Source organism: Sander lucioperca, chromosome 2 (assembly GCF_008315115.2).
Source record: "Sander lucioperca isolate FBNREF2018 chromosome 2, SLUC_FBN_1.2, whole genome shotgun sequence".
NCBI lineage: Eukaryota > Metazoa > Chordata > Actinopteri > Perciformes > Percidae > Sander > Sander lucioperca.
The window spans coordinates 45,893,898-45,913,958 of NC_050174.1; the positions used below are offsets into that span (position 1 = coordinate 45,893,898).

Sequence of the window (20,061 nt, forward strand, 5' to 3'; positions counted from 1 at the left end):
TGATGGAAGTCAGAGTATTTTTTACCACAAATATCCTTGGGTGAGCTTAATAACTAAATCCTCGAGATGCACATATTTGTTGTGTACAGAACAAACACAGGCTTTACCCACGCACATCTACCAAACAGCCGAGCTGTAATTTATGCTGAAACACACAATGCAAGACAGAAGACAGAATCAATTTTAATAAAACTAAACTCTTAGTGAAGTATTTAAGACTGAAAAATATTTTTTTCCCTGAAACAGTGGAAACAAGTTTTAACAATTCCGCTTGTTTTGCATTGGAAATCAATTCAGTAGTCTCACTATTATTACATCATCAGATATACTTTGTGAAAAATCCTTGTTTCAAGATGGATATTCTTTGCAGTGTGAATTCACAGCACATGCACACAGAGAGTGATCACCTGTTGACACCCATCATTCCACACGTACACATGTATACACACACACACACACACACACACACACACACACACACACACACACACACACACAGTACCCCTCCTGACTCCTGAGGCCTGTACTACGAAGCAGGATCAACATGCCCTGGATTTATTATCTTACCTAACAACACCAAACCTAACAACCGCGGTCTCGCATAAGCTGTGTCACGATGGTGGTTAACAACTAGTTCAATCAACCCAGGGTTTCCCAATCCAGCGACACGCACGTTCACATAAAAGAGGCGGTGTTTGCGCAGCACGACCAATTGCAAACATCTACCAGAGCCGCATATTTTACATAAGAAGAGCAAACTATAATTCTACATAAATATGAAGAACACAGACACGGTTTTACAGGCAAAACGCAATACAGTTGCTGCTTTCTAAAACAGGAAGGAAAGCTGGCAAAAAAATAGCCGACACTGTTATAGTAAATCACAATGCTTATAATATCACTTCCCCATCAGTCAGGCAAAGATCTGACCATAATTAAACCTGTGCTTTCCATAAACTGCCGTTGCTTTAGCCTATTATTTCAGTTGCAAGCCTGGCAGTGGTAAGCGATCGTGCAAACATAATTCAAACCGATGTGTGGCATTGGCAACGCACAGCTCAAGAAGCCAACAAATAGCCTATTAGTAATTCCCTCCGCTGAAAATCTATATCTTTCATAAAAATACCCATCAGGGAATGTTAACGGGGTTGTCGGTCTCTAAATGTTTTAACTTTTCTGAGCGCACCTCTCTCTCTCTCCGCACACTGAGATCCACCAGATCTTCTACGAACGGTGATGCTGTTATCAGTCGAGTATTGATTGGTCAGTAGGTGGTGCTTTAACACCGGTTGATCTCTAATCTCCAACATAACCTGCTCCCGAGTAGGTTAGGTGTTCAGCATAACCCCTCAGTCACATTAGCTACAAGAGACAAAGTGGCAGGCTGCTATTCATTTTCAATGGGATTGGCGTTTGCCAGCCACAAGCAACAAGCTTGCCTCTGCCACGAGCAAGGCGGGGCCAAAATAGACAAGAAGTCTATTTTATGCAAATGCTGAGCGATGCGACAAAGCGACTGCCAATTGGAGTGAAGGCTGCGCGAGGGCAGCGTGACGTATGTACGTTGGTTGCTTGAGTCGAAGAAAATCATTCAAGATGGCGGAAGCGCTTCAGGACATTGTATTTCTGTATATGGCTGATATGTTTGGCATTTTATCTCATATATTTTGTTACCCCTATCAAGAAATAAATACTTTTAAATCCCAAAACATTGTTCTTGTGACTCGACAATACCTCTGAAGTGACTTGTAAGACCTCTTGCAGATACTAGGCAATAGCATGCTACTATTGATACAGAAGCGTCACCGTGTCAAACGTTTACTTCTGCCAAGCAACCAGGAGTAGGCTAGGGTGTGTGACTGTAGGGTAAGTTAGCACGGCGATTTAACCCGGTAACAAGTGAGCCACCATCGTGATGCACAAAACCCTGGGTTGAACCTGAAGTTACCTCGTTAACGTCAAATCTTGCTTCGTCGTTCAGGCCTCAGGTCTATTCTCAGCACACAAAAGCTGGTATAAATTCCAGTGTCAGCTGACATGAAACTGAGGAGCAGATGTCAAGCAACATGACTTTATTGGAATCACAATTAAAAATCAATATTATATAACTGTATTCACCAAGTATAAAGCTAACAAAACTTTGTCTGGGTGACATGGACACATATCTAACACTAAAGTACAAACATGTGCAGGGAAAACAGGAAGCCACATGAAATGGAAAAATGGAAATGAAAGACATATACAACAGAATCGACTTGTCATCACCATGACATTCCACTTTTTCAGAGGCTAGAATATATAAAAGTGAGACATCCTAGAGAGCTTTTGGGTGATTAATGTCTTGGCCAAGTCATCAGTTCAGTGTTGAGAACATCAGAACCATAGATCTCTGGCTTTGATGCTGCATGACACATTAACGCACACTATGTTGAGTGAGAGCGATTTAGGGAGGAAGAACTTTTACTGCAATTTTAATTTACATAGTAGCATAGTGGTTTGGCCCTGGATATTCATACATGGTTATATCATTTAATCATTTTATGATGTCATTTAAAGGTTCAGTTGGTAACTTTTGTAAAAATAACAGGTGCTTGGTTTTGGCTTGTCTGTTTTCAACATGACAGCCAGGTCACAAACTTTGTCATTTTACAGCTAAACAGTACACTAATATATGTTTCTGGAGGCGTAAAATAGGCAATGCAGTAGGGCTGAACAATTTGGGGTAAAAATCGAAGCCAGATATTGCCATTACAATTCAATTTGCGATTATTATTTTTTTAAAGTTTAGCTTTCAATATTCACTGTGTAACGGATAAAACATGCCATGTCACGGAGCATAATAATATGAGACATATCAAAACTGCTCTATATTCTTATACAAGGATGAGAACATAGCTATGAATTGCCAGCAATAAGTGTTTTTCTGCAATAAGCATGGAACATTGAACAGTCAAACAGAACATTAATCACAAAAGAAAAAATTACAATTCAAATAATATCAGTACGTCGCTATAAACTGAAATTTCTGATCTGCCTCAGTTCAACAGCAGCATCTACATATTGCACCTTCTACCATCATGTTAAATAAAGTTAAACAAAATAAATGCAAAATCCACTAAAAATAAGACATTTCTGTAAACAATCTGTAATATGTAACATTATTCCAGCATTTATCTTATGAAAAAAAATAAAAAGAGGAATAAACATTTTTAAAGGTCCTATGACATGCTGCTTTTTGGATGTTTTTATATAGGCCTTAGTCTCTTTCCCAAAATTCAGCCTTGGTGCAGAAGTACAGCCACTAGAGCCAGTCCCACAATGAGCTTTCCTTAGGATGTGCCATTTCTGTGTCTGTAGCTTTAAATGCTATTGAGGAGGTGGAGGGTGGGGGTGTGGCCTTGACCAGCTTGCGGTCGTAGCTCATTTTCTCATGGGCGGGCCAAATTTTCTGTCTGGGCAAAGCCATGGGCAAAGCAGAGAAAGGGGAGGTAACCTTTCCCCTTATGACAACATAAAGGGAAGATTCCAGATTGGCCCAAATGAGCTTTCATTTTCTCAAAGGTGGAGCAGGATACCCAGGGCTTGGTTTACACCTATCGCCATTTCTAGCCACTGGGGGACCATAGGCAGGCTAGGGGAACTCATATTAATGTAAAAAAAAACAACTCATAAAGTGAAATTTTCATGCCATGGGACCTTTAAACCTAATGTTACACCGAACATTCAACTAAATATTGCACATTTGAATATTGACGGTCTTCCCAATTAGCTGATCCCATTTTTTCAAATTGTGACTTTGATTTGAAAACGATTAATCGTTGAGCCCTACAATGCAGTAACATATTCTTGATTCTTATTCAATCAGCGCTGTCTAGTTTGACAGTTTGATCAGAGTTCACAAACATTCACAAGTCATTGAAACTGGGTTAGAGACTCCCTGGCTTTGATTTGTTGTTTTCCTTCAGGTGCAGTTGAAACTTGCAAATGCCATCAGGAGCACTAGGGCAAAACAGAAATTACAGAAATGCTTAATGTGTACTGAAGTGTTAGCAACATCACAACCAGTGGATAAGTAAGATGCGACAGCTCGAAGCCAATAAAAACTTCAAGCCTTAAGTACTTCTTTATAACACTGAATGAGTAAATTAGCAACAATCAAAGATCAACTTAACTATAATTTACAGTTTTTACAGAGTTTAACAATCACAAACTCAACTAATCTGCTTTATCAGGAGCGTGTGGATGTAGTTTAATCACATTTGATTGACCTGGCAACATGAGCAAACAACTCATGAAATTTTAATTCAAATGCTGCTATATCCTGATTGGTGCATATAACTTTTCCAACTGAACCCCCACCCACTTCAAGCCAGTGAGGAGAGCACAGGGATAAACAATACAGAAATACAGTTATGAAATAACCACAGCTGTTTAAACTTAAGCAGGACATGTGTTCATACAGGGACCCATCATTCATAATAAGTAGCTGACTGAAAGAAAAAAAACGTTTAGGGCCTTTAAGTTTTCAACTATCCAAAATCCAGCCAAATTTATTTCAAAGTATGGAAAATACATTAACCTTTAGCTTCTCCTGGCAACAGCAGTGACACACTATCCCTTGACCTTGTAGCAATGTTTTCCTCTGTTTGTTTTATTGGGAAGAAGCATTCAAAATGCAAATCAGTCTAAAATGATACTGTATAACTAAGTTACCATCTGCAAAGGCAGCAGGCCTTCTCGGCATCATATCATTTCAACCACAGATCCTTAAAGAGAGTGAGCCGGGAGAGAATGATGTTGTTAGAACATACTTATTTGATTTGATTACAGTATGAACGAGACCTGCGCCCTTGATGCCTCCTGCCCTAATAGGATGATTTAGATTCAGAGAGCTGGATGAAATGTTCCTCGTCTGCATGTACTCCTACAAGTAAATTAGCTCATACAGTACGTGTGCAGAAGTACACATGAGTTTGTTGGTGGTTCTGTTTCCTTAAGAGGACCAACAGACCTCTCAAGGACAGTGAGACAAAATGGATTTATTGGTTACTCGGTACAAACAGGCAGCAGTCTCCAAAAAAATTAATCTGGCGATAGAATCCAAAAACACTAAACTCAGACTCAGGTCAAAAAACAGGAGGAAGATCAAAAACACTTCCACAAGGCTGGAAGGCTAAACCGGAGGGAAAGTGAACTCCAACACAAACACACTGTTAGAATCAAAATAAAACAGGAAGTGAGCAAAGTAAGATGAATGGAAAAGAAAACTGAAAACATGACCTAGGAGTGGGAGCTGGACATGGCAACAGTCAGTCATCAAATTGATGCTACCACATTCTTACATAGCTAACTGCAGAGCTCACATGACTGTAAAGCAATTTACCATCAAGTTTACATGACTACTAAACTTTTACTTCATACAAGCCAAATGCTATGATTCCAACTAGGCCAAAAACACACTGACCGCAGAAGCGGAGCCATTTTCATTTTGGCGCCTATGTTATCCAATCTGTTGTTTCGGCGACTCCTCAGAAGGCCACAGCGCAGCCGGATCCTTTACAAAATAAAACAAATTTCAAAATAAAACACCCAGGTATATGGTGATTTTGGCTGTCTTGACTAGTGGTGTGTGATACTGCAAAATTTGGTATTGATCCGATACCAAGTAAATACAGGGCCAGTTTCACCGATACCAATACGATACCAATACTTTTTAATAATTAAGGTGGATGCATCATCAAATTGCTAAATCTGAATGAATTTTCATGACCTTTAAGTGGTTTTGTGATTTTTTTCCTTTGGATTATTAATAAGTTAAAACCCAGGATAGAATTTTCATATGCTTGTATGAATTTGTTGTGTTAACACTGTATCTTACAGCCTTTTTACAAATTATACAGCTTGCCGTTTTTCATTTTTGCCCTAAAAATATAACCACACAGCGCTCCTCCTCTCTGCCATTCTTCTGCTCCGTCTTTGTCCTGCTTGTGTGTGTGTGTGTGTGTGTGTGTGTGTGTGTGTCCTGGCTGCTTGCTTGCTTGTTTGCCTGGCGCCGCTGAGTCATGTGACGTTACAACATCAAATCACAAGAGGGGGGAAGAGGAGCAAAGTGTGCCTGCTCTGCGCTGTGAGAGCATGTGTGACAGGAGCGGCACTTGAAAGTAGCGGCACTTACCAAGACACAGACAGCCAAGTCGCCTCTTTGATGAAACCGCAGCGGTGCATCCTGGAGAGAAACTAAAACTAAAGTATCAATCTCATTACACTGGTATTGATCACCACTAGTCTTGACTGTGTCTATAGAGCAAGACAGGCACACAGAGAGACACAAACACAGACACCAAAACAGATACCAAACAGACGCCTGATCAGCCATGAATCTATCCTTCGCAGCGCTTCGCGGGCTTTGTGTCCCTGTCGTTAATTTTGTTTCAGCCCTCAACCTGTGGCCATCCCCACAGCCAGCCCAGCACTGGTCCATAGTGCTGTGGTCAGAGCCAGGAGTTAAGACTACAGTTGGAGCGTGGCCCTGCTGGGGTCTGGTAAAGACTGACTATTGGTAACTAATTGGAAACAGTGGTTACTCCAGATTCCTAAAGTGTTTAAAGTTTGGATTTCTCACAGAGCCTTCACCAGAGGAGTAACAAAGTTAAGTTAGACAATCAGGGCTGTAATTGATGGAAGGTCCTCACTAGGATAGTAATACAATAGTGTGTATGTGTGTGTTTACTGTAAGTGCATTGCAGCCGTTTCCTTAACGTGTTGGCAGAGGATGTGATTCAGTCACACAAACAAAAACAAAGTTTAACTCTCGATGTGATTTGTCAGAGCAAGGTTTGAACATCATATTGAATTTGAATTCCCAAAAAAGCCCATCAAATGATAGACCTAATATGACATAACCTATCGATAGTAACCATTATAATGTAGCATCAGCTGTCTGAGCAAGTGAGAGGCATTTAAAGAGTGGAGTGAGCACTATGAAGGTATACTTCAAAAAACATTCTTTTCTTCTCATCATCTTTATTCATTTCTCATTTGACCACGGTAACCTAATTAAAACCAGGTAGCCAGGAATAATCCACCCCATGTGTCCCCCCCCCCCGTATCACTTGGACTGGTCAAGTGGAGCGAGTAAACGAGAGGCTGGGGCTTTAATGAATGTGTAATCAACTTTGTTTGAGTGCTCCTCAAATGAGCGTACTGCAGGCTCCTGTCTCTCTCTCTGCCTCGTTAACACACACACACACAAACACACACACACAAACACACAGTTGTGATGGAGACAAAAAAATGCCAGCTTGTTGCTGAGGAAAGGCGCCAGGCAGGCTACACAGCGGGGTGAATAGCCTCATCATCATCTCTTCCTGTGTTTCGATCCGTCCCTCGCTCTCCAATCATGCTAATTACAGCAGAGAAGTGGAGAGGGCCAAACACACGGAGGAGCGTACCTCGCACACACGCATATACTTCTGCTTGCAGGTTTCATCATTAAATGGGGTGGAAATATACAGTGACATACAAAAGTGTGTGTGTGTGTGTGTGTGTGTGTGTGTGTGTGTTGGGACAGAGTGGGACTCTAGGAAGTGAAGAGACCCTTTCTTTTCTCCTTGCCCTGGATTGGACATCTGTAAAACGTCATGCTCTGTGACTGTTATAAACGGACCGATTTTACAAAAAGCCAGACAAAGAGCTTGTAACTATATAGTCGAGTCAAGTAAATTTGTATTTATAGCACTAAGTTAACAGTAGAATCGCCAGAGCCGGCGTTGTGATTCATAATGTCCTCCAAACTATACAACGATATGGGTCATTTGTTCCTACCCTCTAATGCAGTAGTTCTCAAACTTTTTTCAACAATGTACCCCCTTTGAATAGTTTTTTTAAGGCAGCGCAAAAAATGTATGGTAGAAAAAAAAGTCTATATAAAAGGTACAATACAGCTGGCCATGATAGAGAATAGAGATTAGAAACACACTGCTCTAATGCAACCTACAGGAGCATTTTCCATCCTTATATCTAAACCAGAGAACGTTGGCCACAGTTTTGAATGTAAAGATCACTGTTTCAAACACTTTTTTAACGTTGTGAAACTGTCACAGTTTGGGCACAAAAACAACGTAGTAAACAAAAAAGAAGAAAAAATAAACAAATTGTGGTTTGGGTTAAAATCAGACGCTAATTCACTTCCAGTTACGCATCTGACGTTGAACGTGAGGTTCGTAAAGTTAAAAAAAATGTGTTTTCAAACGGGAGTCGAACCACGCTCTCCTGGGTGAAAGGCCTGTGTTTGTTCCTTTTGCGGGAATTTGGCGCTCTTATACTTTCTCACCTTACTTCCTGCTTTGCTCCCGTCATAATCATAGTAAAGAATTTCTAATAAGGGAAAGAGTTCCACTCTGTCGTTACTTCCGGCTTCTGAACTGGTTGCAGTTCCACCAAAGTTCCATATAGGGGGCGCTCACAGGCCAGTGCAGAATGAATGGGACTCTATGGAGCTATACCCCTCAAAATCCACTTTTCTCAGGATATAATTTGGTGTCTAGTAATTTGAATGTTGCATTCGAAAGGGGAGGCAAAGAAAATACACACTGCTGATTTTTTTAAAGTGGCTTTTTTGTTCTAAAAAGCCTTTTTAAATGTCAGTGACATCATACACAGAGATACTGCTTTATGGCAAGCTCTGAGTCGCTTCCTTTTTTCTCTCGAAGCATCGACAACACAGCTGACAGGTTAGATTCTCCCTGTTAATACACGTGCTAGAAAGAGGTTTGCTAATGTTTTAAAGACCACGCCGAAATATTCACTCTGACATTCTGGTTCTGCTTCGGATTTCGTCAAGCAGGATCTCCGATCGTAATCAGTCCTTCACTGACCAATCAGCATTCATTAGCAGAATGCTAGCGTGTTATGGGCAACAACGACTCAACCTGTAAGAAATCGAAAGGACATAAGTACTCGTTCATTCAACTTTCGACCTATAATCCATGTTGAACTTGCAAAAACTACAATCAAATCTGAGCTTTCTCAACTACAATCAGGCGAAAGAGACAAATTTAGCCGTCTAGCTCCATAGAGTCCCATTCATTTTGCACTGGACTGCGATCACCCCCAGTGGAACTCTGGAACTGCAACCAAATTCGGTACAATGGGGCTAAATAGGGAGTGGAAAGGCTTTCCGTAGACGGGCTTTGATCATAGTCATACTAATTGTTGCTTGCACAAACAACTATTGGAGCTTTGTTTTTTGGGGGGAGGAAAGTCTCAAAATATAAGTGTGTGTGTGTGTGTGTGTGTGTGTGTGTGTGTGTGTGTCTGTGTGTGTTTGTGGGAGGATTAGTGTGCTTATTCGCTAAAGTGACCTAAGTAGTTTTAAAAGCATACACAGCATAGCTAGTCGTTTAATGTCCTTAAATTCACTGATGCATCACTCACTGCACACTTCATTTAGAAAAATATATTTTATTTATAAGAATGTGTACACATACAGTATGGATGATGCTTTAGCCAGAGTAAATGACATTATATGCGTTATAGTAGTATATAAGGAGAAATTCTCTGTTTCCAGGGTCAAGACCACAGCAATCTGCAAATATAAAGTAACTAAACTGCAGTGAAGAACAGCCTCTGTAATATATAGTCAATGTAAAGATGTGCGTTGCTGCAGTCAGGCTCAGTGTTTTGCTTTGTGAAAATACCTACCTATTCTGGTTTTCCTCATCTTGCACAGATTTCAACTTTTTCAGTGGTCTCTTTTGTGAATCTACTGTGCTTTTGAATGTGACGTTTTGATTATGAGCTGAAAAAAGAACTCGCATTGAATCACGATCTGTGTCTGTGTTGTAAAATGAATTAATCCATGGACATATGTGCATTACAGTATCTCAGCGTATGGGACTGTGTGTCTGTGAAGAAAAAGTGATTGGACTCTGGGGAAAGATGCCAACTCTGTGCCATGAAGAGACATATTCTTACAGTACTAGTGCCTGTTTCAATAGAAATGTTCAAATACCTCTGGCTGTGTCTGAAAACTAAACATCACTGCTTTTACTGAAACTGCCACATAAGGGACATGTTGTTGTAGGCACGACGATGCTTTATTGACATTTATGTCCTTAATTTAAGAAGGTTTAGAAGGTTGAGAGTCAGGGGCTGCATGTTTTAAATTAAACATTTGGACCGTTTTGTTTTGGCTCTGTACTGCTGTGCATTCAATTGAAACTTTAAGTTAAAGGCTGGCAATATTCTATATTGTTCTCATGAATTGCCATTTAGTTTCATGTCATTCATTCATTCAGTCTGAAATCATCTTCTTGTTACCTGATTTCTTGTTGGGAATCAGTAGCCAGCAGATTTTTTTTGCAATAATTTCACAATATGGCTGTTCAATCAAATCAATTTCTTACAGTATAATGCAAAGCATCATTTCATGGTGATTGTGACACTCAGAAAAATGTATTTGTTGTTTTACAGATAATGCGCATGGGAACATGACTTTTGGGCCAGTGTGTGTCACGTGATCCTGCAATATCGAATGAGACCACTGTGCCAAAATCATCTCACGGACTAGAATTGTTTCAGGAGGCTTACAGTAGTAGTAACATGATGTCCCCATTTTTAGTCCCGCCTAGTGGGCTCTGGTTGGTCGACTATTTCTCCAACATGTGGAATCGCCAATGGGCACAACACCAGACCACTGGCGATTTAGAGGTTTAGACCCAGGATAAACAAAAAAAGGCCAAAACCCAAATATGAAATAAAACACATCAACACAATTATGCTGCTGGAAATACTCACTAGCGCAGTGTGTAACAGTGTGTTTAATATAGTCCTTTAACAAATACAAATACATAATATTGGCTCCTGCTTGAATAACGTTGGCTAAAAACATAGAGAGCCCAGCTGTTTTAATGAATGACTAAGCCTTTTTTTTTGTTAGTTTACTTATTTATTACAGTAATTTAATTAAGTTAAATTAACTATATATTTTTCAATGATTTACATCTTCTGTCGGAAAAAATGGTCCTGTCAGGTTAGGGGAGTCAGAAATGCATTGTTGACTTTTCGGGATTTGTTAAGAATGAGAAAAATATACCACAGCCTTATCCTTTAAAATGCTGACTCAGCTATCATTTGAGGGTGATTACATTCACATCCAATCAACCGTGTCGAACTTATAGCCCTTTGAATCCCTCAAATGTTGCTGGAATATAGAGCTAACTAATACTGCGCAGTATGTGAAAAAATACATTTCTGATGATATTTGTGACTGAATACTGTACATAGATAAGAAATATGGATCTGAAACATACACTAAGTATATATCAGCCACATTTCAGACACAGCCATGTATGCCAGTCTAATTCCTATACTGTGTTGTTCTGTATCGGTTTTGCTTGTTTCTATCATGCTTACTTATTCCTGAAAGAGATTTAGGTTGAGACGTCATTTTAAATGGTAATAAGTTTCCAAAACGTCCATCATGCTTTTGCTATTAAAGAGTTAATCTTGTGTATCTTTTCACTGTGAGTACTGCTCTGAGGTGGCTGTGTATCTGTTATATTTACTGTACAGTGGGTGTTTTTAATCTGTGATCTGTGCCAAAATCGGGGAATCAATTTTAATGTCTTCTAATAAAGAAAATGAGAAATAAAAGAATTAATTTCAAGCAACAAAAGGTGTACAAGTGAGTGTGTGTTTTGTTTCTTTTTTTCTTCACATCAAACAACACGTGTGACTAAAGGATGGAAACAAGCATCTGGCACATAAAGTGCCATACAGAATCCATAATGCTCAGAGAGAGAATAGACCAAAAAAAAAAATTACTTTGTAGTCGATCTGCCACAGCTCACTCTCTGTCTTTGTGAATCCTGACCTGCGGTACGAGTGCACAGAGATGAGAGAGAGAGAAGGATGCGGAGGAAGAAGAAGCAGCGAGGATAGAAGGCTCACTGTGTGTGTGTGTGTGTGTGTGTGTGTTGCTGGTGTCAGATAAAAACATGCACTGGACCTTCAAACAGAGCACACGCATGCATATCAAACCACAAGCAAGCAAGGCTCCCTGTCATGTGACTACAAGACTATATTTGATCTTGTACTTTTTGAAATGGAGAAGCAACACTTACATGACAAAAACCTATGTAAAATCAGCACCAATGTCAATGTTCTAAGATGACTTGTTTGATGACAACCAGTAGTGACAACTCGTTCTCACTTCCAACTAAAATACAGATGCTTGGGCAGTGCCTCTCAGCGTCAGATACAGACTTCAGCGTATGTATGGAACGCACCGGGCAGAGCAAAAGCGTGACCGGAATTTTGGGCCCCATGACAAAAAATCAAATTGGGCCCCCTCTGCGCAGCTGTTGTCACCACATCTCTAGGACCTAACTGTCCCATCAAAAGCTTTACATAACTCTAATTAAAGGCTTGCAGCTGCTTTGCTTCTTGTAGTTCAATACAGTTAATATTGTCTGTATCTTACATGCAGGCTCAGGTAAGCTACTCACTGTTTCCAACTGTCCAGCATCCAGTACACACAGTAGGTTGTTTTTTTATTTTATTTCATAATGATCATTATGTGAGAAAATAATTATTATTGTTTGAATTTCATTACATGTCATTAATACATATTTCATTTTCTTTTTTGTAATGGTAAAAAGAGCAAGAGATACAGAGAAATCTCCACAGACTCCCTGCAATGATGCTAACTGGCATGTCATTGAACACAATGTTGCTCACCTTCTTCACTGGGACAGGGAGGGGCACAGTTAGGGGGAGACTGGGGTGCTGCTGACTCATCTGTTAAGTCTGCTAAAAGGGGCAGGGACAATGATTTAATATGAATATCTTGCTAAACGTTTCCCTGCACTGATTAAATGGTGATTAAATGTAGGCTAACACTAGTCTGTAGCTAGCTAGCTTATTTCACTATGGACATTAAGCCAACAGGTTAATACCACTCAGACTATAGGCTACCCACCTTTCTTGGTGAAAAACTGGGTTACAGTTTGACACCCTTTCCTTTGTCTTTCCTCTCTCTCTTTTCTCTCTTTCCTTTTTTGAAAACCAGATTTTGATTTAATGTTACTTGGTAACATTGTGGTCACTGTAGTTCTGGCGCATCTACTGACTGCAACTAAACACCGTCACTGAGCGCTAAGGCAAGACCAAACCATTTCATGCAGATACAGGGGGGTGGTCGGTCAATATGGATGTTTACTTTTTGGTTAATGGGGATATTTAACTTTTACTGCCAAAAACAAGTTAAAACAAAGAGATCATTAATTTTATTATTATATTTGAAATATATATACTGAATGATGATGGTTTAATAATTTTATATTAGTTTTTACCTATTTTTTGGGGCCCCTGTCAGTCATGGGCCCTTGGAATTGTCCTAACTTTTCCCCCCTATTCACCTTATTTTTAACGGAAATACGGACGTAGCCAGTTGACGGATTTTTGTGCGAGACTTCCGGTCAAGCACTTCCGCTCACTGGCTAGCTAAACTCACTTTTCACCGTAGCGGTTAATCCTTCGTAACAACTAAGTTAACAAATCGTTATGGCTTCGAGGAAGACCGGGATTGTTTGTGCAGTTAGAGGGTGTCATAATAACTGGTACAAAAGAAAAATTTACTTGGAGCAGGAGTGTTTTAATCACCGAACGCGTACGAGAGCTGAATGTGGATGCGATGCGCCCTTCGACCTTTACCCGCCGCCGAAGAATGAGGAATCCCTTCGCCTGTGGTTAAAAGCTTTAAATTTGAAGAAACCACCGAAGCGACCGTATGTTTGTTCTTTTCATTTCGTGAACACAAGACCTACAGAAGACCACCCGATACCAGAAAAGTGGCTGGGCTACGAAGTCCCAATAAAAACTCCAAGGAGACGTGTCAGGAGGTTAGCAGACACAGGTAAGTTAACGGATGTTTAATTATAGAATATGGTGCAAACGTTCATTTATTTCAGTAATTAAACTTAAAAGGTGAAACTAATATATTATATACTAATATATTATATAGACTCAATACATGCATTATATAATATATTAGTTTCACCTATTAAGTTTAATTACTGAAATAAATTAACTTTTGCACCATATTCTTATATTTCGAGTTTCACCTGTATGCTCTCACATAAAGCCAACTGTCTTTTAAGTTTGTTCTCTCTGTATATTTATTGATATATCTGTATTTTTTTTATCCCTGCTAGTCCAGGGCATTTGTAAAAATTGGAAGCAATGTAATGCAATATGATTATTTGAATGAGCACTAATACAGGTGTTGCTCTATTAGCTTGGTGTTAACATAGTTGTAAGTAGTCTAGGTATGCTTTATGTTGTTTGCTAAACTGGTTGTGGGCTTATGTGGTCTTGTGTTTGGCAGATGACAGCCACTGTGTTGAGGAAGCTGACCAGGCCGTTCCACAGTCAGTCACCTCCGCATAAAAATGCTGACACTCAGTGGGAGGGTCAGGCACTGATGGATCACACCTACATATTAGGACAAAAGAAGAATCATGTATGCGACAGAGAAACACAATGTGGTGGAGAAGAACCCCTTGCCCATGCCATCCTGAAGAATGACACTAGCTGTGTGTTGTACACAGGCCTTTCTCTCAGTGCCTTTTTTGATCATGTTAAATATCTGGAACAGTTCTATAAAGCAAACTTTAAGATGCACGTAATGGATCAAATATTGATGACCATGATGAAACTTAAGTTGAATCTACTCCAGGGTGATCTTGCAGAACACTTTGCTGTGTCCCAGGGGTTAGTGAGCAGGATCCTCTCCTACTGGATAGACACAATGGAGGAGCACATGAGAATCTACATTCCTTGGCTGCCACGGGAGACAATCCGGAGCACAATGCCTCAGTGCTTCAGGGAGAAGTTCCCCAACACCACCTGCATCATTGACTGCACTGAGACCACCCTGCAGAAACCACACAACCTTGACTCCAGAGGCGAGTCATACAGTCATTATTATTCCAGCAATACTATAAAGTATTTAGTTGCTATTGAACCGTGTGAGCTTGTTATGTTCATTTCTCCTGCTTATGGAGGCAGGTGTAGTGACAAGTTCATCACTCAGGAGTCTGGTTTCCTGGAGTATCTTCGTCCCGGCGATGAAGTGATGGCAGACAGAGGCTTTACCATCAGAGATCTGCTGTTTGAGAGAAAGGTTAACCTTGTTCTACCAGCGTTCACTCATAAAGGAGGGCAGTTGTCTGATGAGGATGTAACTGCCACAAGGAGGATTGCAAATGTGCGCATACATGTGGAAAGAGTTATCAGGAGGCTCAAAGTGTTCAAAATAATCTCCCAGACTGTACCCATCAACTTGGCACACAAAATGGACAAAATCCTCAGAATCTGTGCAGCCCTTGTAAACATGCAGGGGGAAATCATCCACGAGGATGCTGATTGAGCATAGAAGTTTACATGTCAAAAAGATCCTGATTTCCACTGTAGCTTAATATTTGTAAATAATTATTTGACAGCCTGCAGTGCCTTGATTGTACTATCATTTGCACATATCATTTGTCTTTAACATTTTATTTTTCAGGTATCTCTATTCTGCACTGCTGATTAGTTATTTTACAGTAAACTGTAAACCAATCAAATTATACTGCACAAGAATGTGTTTTGGATCTCAGGTATTAAAAAATAGTTATTGTGTTTGGCACCTTTTCAAGTATTGTATAATATCAACTTATTTTTAGACTATTTAAATGTTTACAGATAAAAAAACATGATATTTAACTTGTGTCCAACTAAAATGTGTATTATTAAAATTCTCAATCTGTTTTTTCAATCGAGTTTTTCAATCTGTTTTTTCAATCGAGTGGATGTTGCCCTAACCACATGTAAATAACTAAAGAAGTGTATTTTATGTACATAACCTGGCAAAAAGATGCAGTATTTCACTAATGGAATTTATTAACTCATGTAATTTGTTTACATTGAATGTAATTACAATTATTCACTTTAAAAATGGCAGAGGTGTCAATTCAAGGTTCAGAAAGTAAAAGTCCTGCCATGTGTTTATTCCACATGGCAGGTGGAATTGACACCTCTGAAAAATGGTAAAACAACTAAATTTAAACATTTCACTTATGGCATTATTTGTAGGCCATTTCATTTTATACATATTAATTATAATCACAATTACTATTAAAATGGTAAAACATCACCTTCCCAACGAGCACTAGCTATAAAAAGTAAAACACCAAGGAACTAGCCTAACAAAGGGTCAGCGGAACAATTATTAACAGTTAGGTATCATCACACATCAACACAGACACAGGAAAGCTGGTGTCTGGCATGCCCATACAGCAGGTTAAAGAACCTGAGCCTATTTACACATATGTACATATTTATGGCACAGTGTAAGTCTGCCTGACAGAAACTCATCTACAATCCTTGGCAGCATGTGACTAAAATAGAAGGACTTGAGTTTAGGTAGAACTTGTGAACAATACTCCAAATCAAATGGCACATCAATGACAACTTTCTCAGATGGAGCCCAGACAAGCAGCTTGCATCTCTCTAGTCTTGTACAAAACATACCTAGTTGGACTTGAAGGTAGTAACCACGGCATCCATTTGGTTGCAGCTGTGGAACCCCGTCCACCATCTTCACATCTGTGAGCTTGCTGGAAAACACTTCAGCCAGAGATGAACAGTTCTTGGCCAGAACAGGACATTTAATCTCCAGCAGCTCTGTGGAGTTAACCACGCCATCTGGGCTTGCAGAAAGCCATGGTTCTGTGACACTAACTACAGTGCCTCTCTTCTCAACTACAAACCCACAGCTCTCCATCCACGCGCAGGCCACCTCCTCATTCTCCTGGCCATACTTGGTTGCAGTGTTCCCGTGGAACCTAGGAAACAGATGCTCTCTAAGAAAGTTATCTGGCTTAGTAGATGCACGCACAGGGACCTTTTTTGCAGAGCTAGCAGTTACTCTTAATTTACGAGCATCAAACCACAAGTGGGAGGTACTCTGCATTTTAGTGGACTCCTCCAAACTGGCACATTTATCCCCATCTAATTTAATGTACATATCATAAAATGACATGCATTTCTGGCACTGTATGTCCATGCCATGTTCACTATGAGGCTGCTGGAGCTGTGTGGGAGCTGCTGGAATTTGCTCTGGTTCAGCAGAGATGCATTTGTGCAGAAGGCTGTCCACTGGAACATTTGTGACTTCTAAGCTCATCTTCAGTGCTTCATGTGAGCTGTAGGCAGGAGTTGGCGGTAGAGATAGAGAGATGGGCAGGATGTTCTCAGAGACATCAGAACTTTCTTTGTGGTGCCTGAAACATATATTGCTCAACCTTTAGGGGACTAAATTACGCCGTGTCCCTGAGTTCCAGTGGCGCTGCTCATCTGTGCAGGACAATCCAGTCAGACCTTTGGACACTGCAAACTGCACCTTTAACAAAGTTTAAATAGAACAGTTGCATATTTTTAATGTATTATAGTCCTTGGTGTCACAATACTTATATAGAAAATATGGACAGCTATAAACTGTCCATATTTTTCAACTTACCTTGATGATGTACTTAAACAAATTGCCATTCAAGATTAGACTGGTATGAATTAGAATTGAAGAGGTGGTTCACCAAAATGTGGTGTGCTGACAGAATATTACATTTACCCAAACTTGAATGACCTTACCTTAACCCAAGGAGCATCAATGAACAAGAGATTAGACTTTTACTTAACTGGAAAAGGTGCACGATCTGTTAATTAAAAAATAAAAACGTTAGTCATATACTAAATTTTATTTAACAAATGCTTTAGAAGCCAATGTTTTCATCAGCTCTTTAGCACTTATTTGTATTGTTTGGGTATCAAATAGAAATAAACTCGAAGCTTCAATGTAAATCTAGCTTAATCTAATCTAAAATCTATCTTATTTTAATGTGACAAACTTGCATCAAGAGCTCGGTGAGTACACATCAGATTGGTACAATGTCTCAAACTTCAAGCCTAAACATTATGAGGTAGGCAACAGTTCAGTTAACGTTTTGATATCAAATTGTAACGTTAGTTCAATCCCAAACATTTAGCACTGCTATCTATGTAAAATAAACTGACAATCTAATCACAACGAGGCAACAGCTAACGTTAGTATATTTTGACACTGAACTATAGACTGTATATAAAACAGACAACTGAACAGGCAATTCATTAACCTACCTTCCATAAGATCGCCGCTGCGTGACTGCAGGACTTCCCCTGTCCCGCGACACAGGAGCACCCGGCCGTCTCAACAGTGCCGGTAGATGTAGTCAGGATCCATGCAGAGTGAACGTCAGACTTGCTTTGGCTTGGTTGAACATCAGCCTTCATAAATACCAGGTCATCGATGATGTTGTTATTGATTAACACCTTCCCAACTTTTCCACTGTGAAGGTACTGATACGCCTCTGTACTTTTATAATTGCGCATTGTAGACCCATCCGCACCAAGTGACAACACAAAATAATTAAATATGTCTTCGTACGTGATCTGAGGCCACTTCTTCATGTCATCCTCCCACTCATGAATAGTTTGAGGGTGTGGCACTGACCTGCCATTTGGATTATTAAGCGATTTTTGGAAATGTTCCCACGACATAGTTAACCAATTTAGTTAAGCTAATGTTTTGTGTTAGTGTTGCCCAGGGAAGCGATGAAACGGAAGTCCCGCACAAAAACCGGAAGTTCGACCCATATTTACTTCCGCGTTCGAAAATAAGGCGAATACGGTGCCCCTGCGTGGCGCTGTAAGATGACTTAGTATTAATAGCGACAACGGTAGCGAGTAGTATGAAAGACCGAAATGCTGCATCGGGAGGTTGGTTGGGTTGGTGGATGGGTCAAACAACACAGGACTTTCACCCAGGATCCCGGGGTTTGTGTCCCGTTTTTGTACCGCGTGTCACTGAAAGTTACATTTTATAACCCTAACCCACAATCTTTTCCCAAACCTAACTGTCCTGTTCTTGTGCCGCGTGTCAGTCAGTACGTCCCAACCCAGAGCGCCAAAAGTGACGTCAAAAGTGACGTCAAGAGTTCCGACGCTAAAGGAGACTTTTAGTGTGAATAACAAACGCCAAAGGCACATGACCAAGCATCCGTATTTTACGCGATGGGAGAGTGAGAATGTGTTGGTAGTGAATGTGACCTCATTTCGTGGTAAATGACATCAAATGTAGTGACCTTATGTCAGTATTTTGCACCAGCAGCATTACACAAATCAGTCTTCTTAAATTGGATATTTGAATTGAAGTAATAGTTCTGCCTTGAACAGCAGGAAAAATCTAATCAAATCTATATATAATACAATAAACAAATCTAAAACTCTTATTTTTGAAAATGGTCAGAAAACAGGTAAAGTATACATAATTTGTAGTTAAAAGAACATTTTTGGAAATGCTTCTATTGGCTGTCCTGCTGAGTTACATTAGATGAGAATATTTGATACCACTTTAATGTCTGTGCGCGAAATATGAAGCTTGAGCCAGGAGACGCTTCGCTTAGCATAGCATAAAGACTGGAGGAGACAGTGGGAAAAAGCTAGCCTTGCTCTATCTAAAAGGTTAAAAAAACTAAAGCTCACTAATTAACACAGCATGTTAATTCTCATTTGTTACTAAATCTGTATAAAATGAATGAATGCAGATTTGATTTTCACTGTGATGGCTAACACAACTTAAGAACTTAAGAAAGTTGAATCTGCTAATTGATTTTTTTTATACCGTACAAAAGTGATTAGAAACTGAAAAAAATCACAGTGAAAATGAAATCTGCATTCATTAATTAATTGGGGTTTTTTTAAGATTATTTTTTATAAAGGCATGAACCTCTCAGTATATGTGCACCTGCTCTACCACTGAGCCAACCCAGCCACATTCATTTATTAATTTAATCATCAATCAAATTGACTTTGAAATAAATGAAAACCAATGGCTCTAAAACACAGCAGCATGGTTTACAAAATGTAAAATAGATGTGATTTGCTGTAAATTGGCTGAAACATGCAAACCAGTAGTATGGTTCC

The 20,061-nt window shown here is 39.7% G+C and overlaps 2 protein-coding genes across 3 annotated transcripts in view; both read left to right on the forward strand.

Moving 5' to 3' along the window:
- Positions 1–11,677, forward strand: part of tacr1a (tachykinin receptor 1a) — a 98,549-nt gene extending 86,872 nt beyond the window's left edge. Inside the window, exon 6 of the mRNA XM_031296555.2 lies at positions 9,881–11,677. The gene's annotated coding sequence lies outside the window, so the exon portion shown is untranslated. The remainder of the gene's footprint in view (positions 1–9,880) is intronic.
- A 1,766-nt stretch (positions 11,678–13,443) lies between these two features.
- Positions 13,444–16,705, forward strand: LOC116047647. 2 transcript variants are annotated; one of them, XR_004896643.1, is made up of 2 exons: positions 13,444–13,918; positions 16,622–16,705. XR_004896643.1 is itself a non-coding variant. In XM_031296554.2 (2 exons), the coding sequence occupies exon 2, from the start codon at positions 14,390–14,392 to the stop codon at positions 15,431–15,433; it is 1,044 nt and encodes a 347-aa protein (XP_031152414.1). In that variant the 5' UTR covers positions 13,444–13,918; the 3' UTR covers positions 15,434–15,900. The 2 variants fall into 2 exon arrangements, 1 of the variants encoding a protein (XP_031152414.1); XM_031296554.2 differs by lacking the exon at positions 16,622–16,705 and adding an exon at positions 14,390–15,900.
- The last annotated feature ends 3,356 nt before the right edge of the window (positions 16,706–20,061 follow it).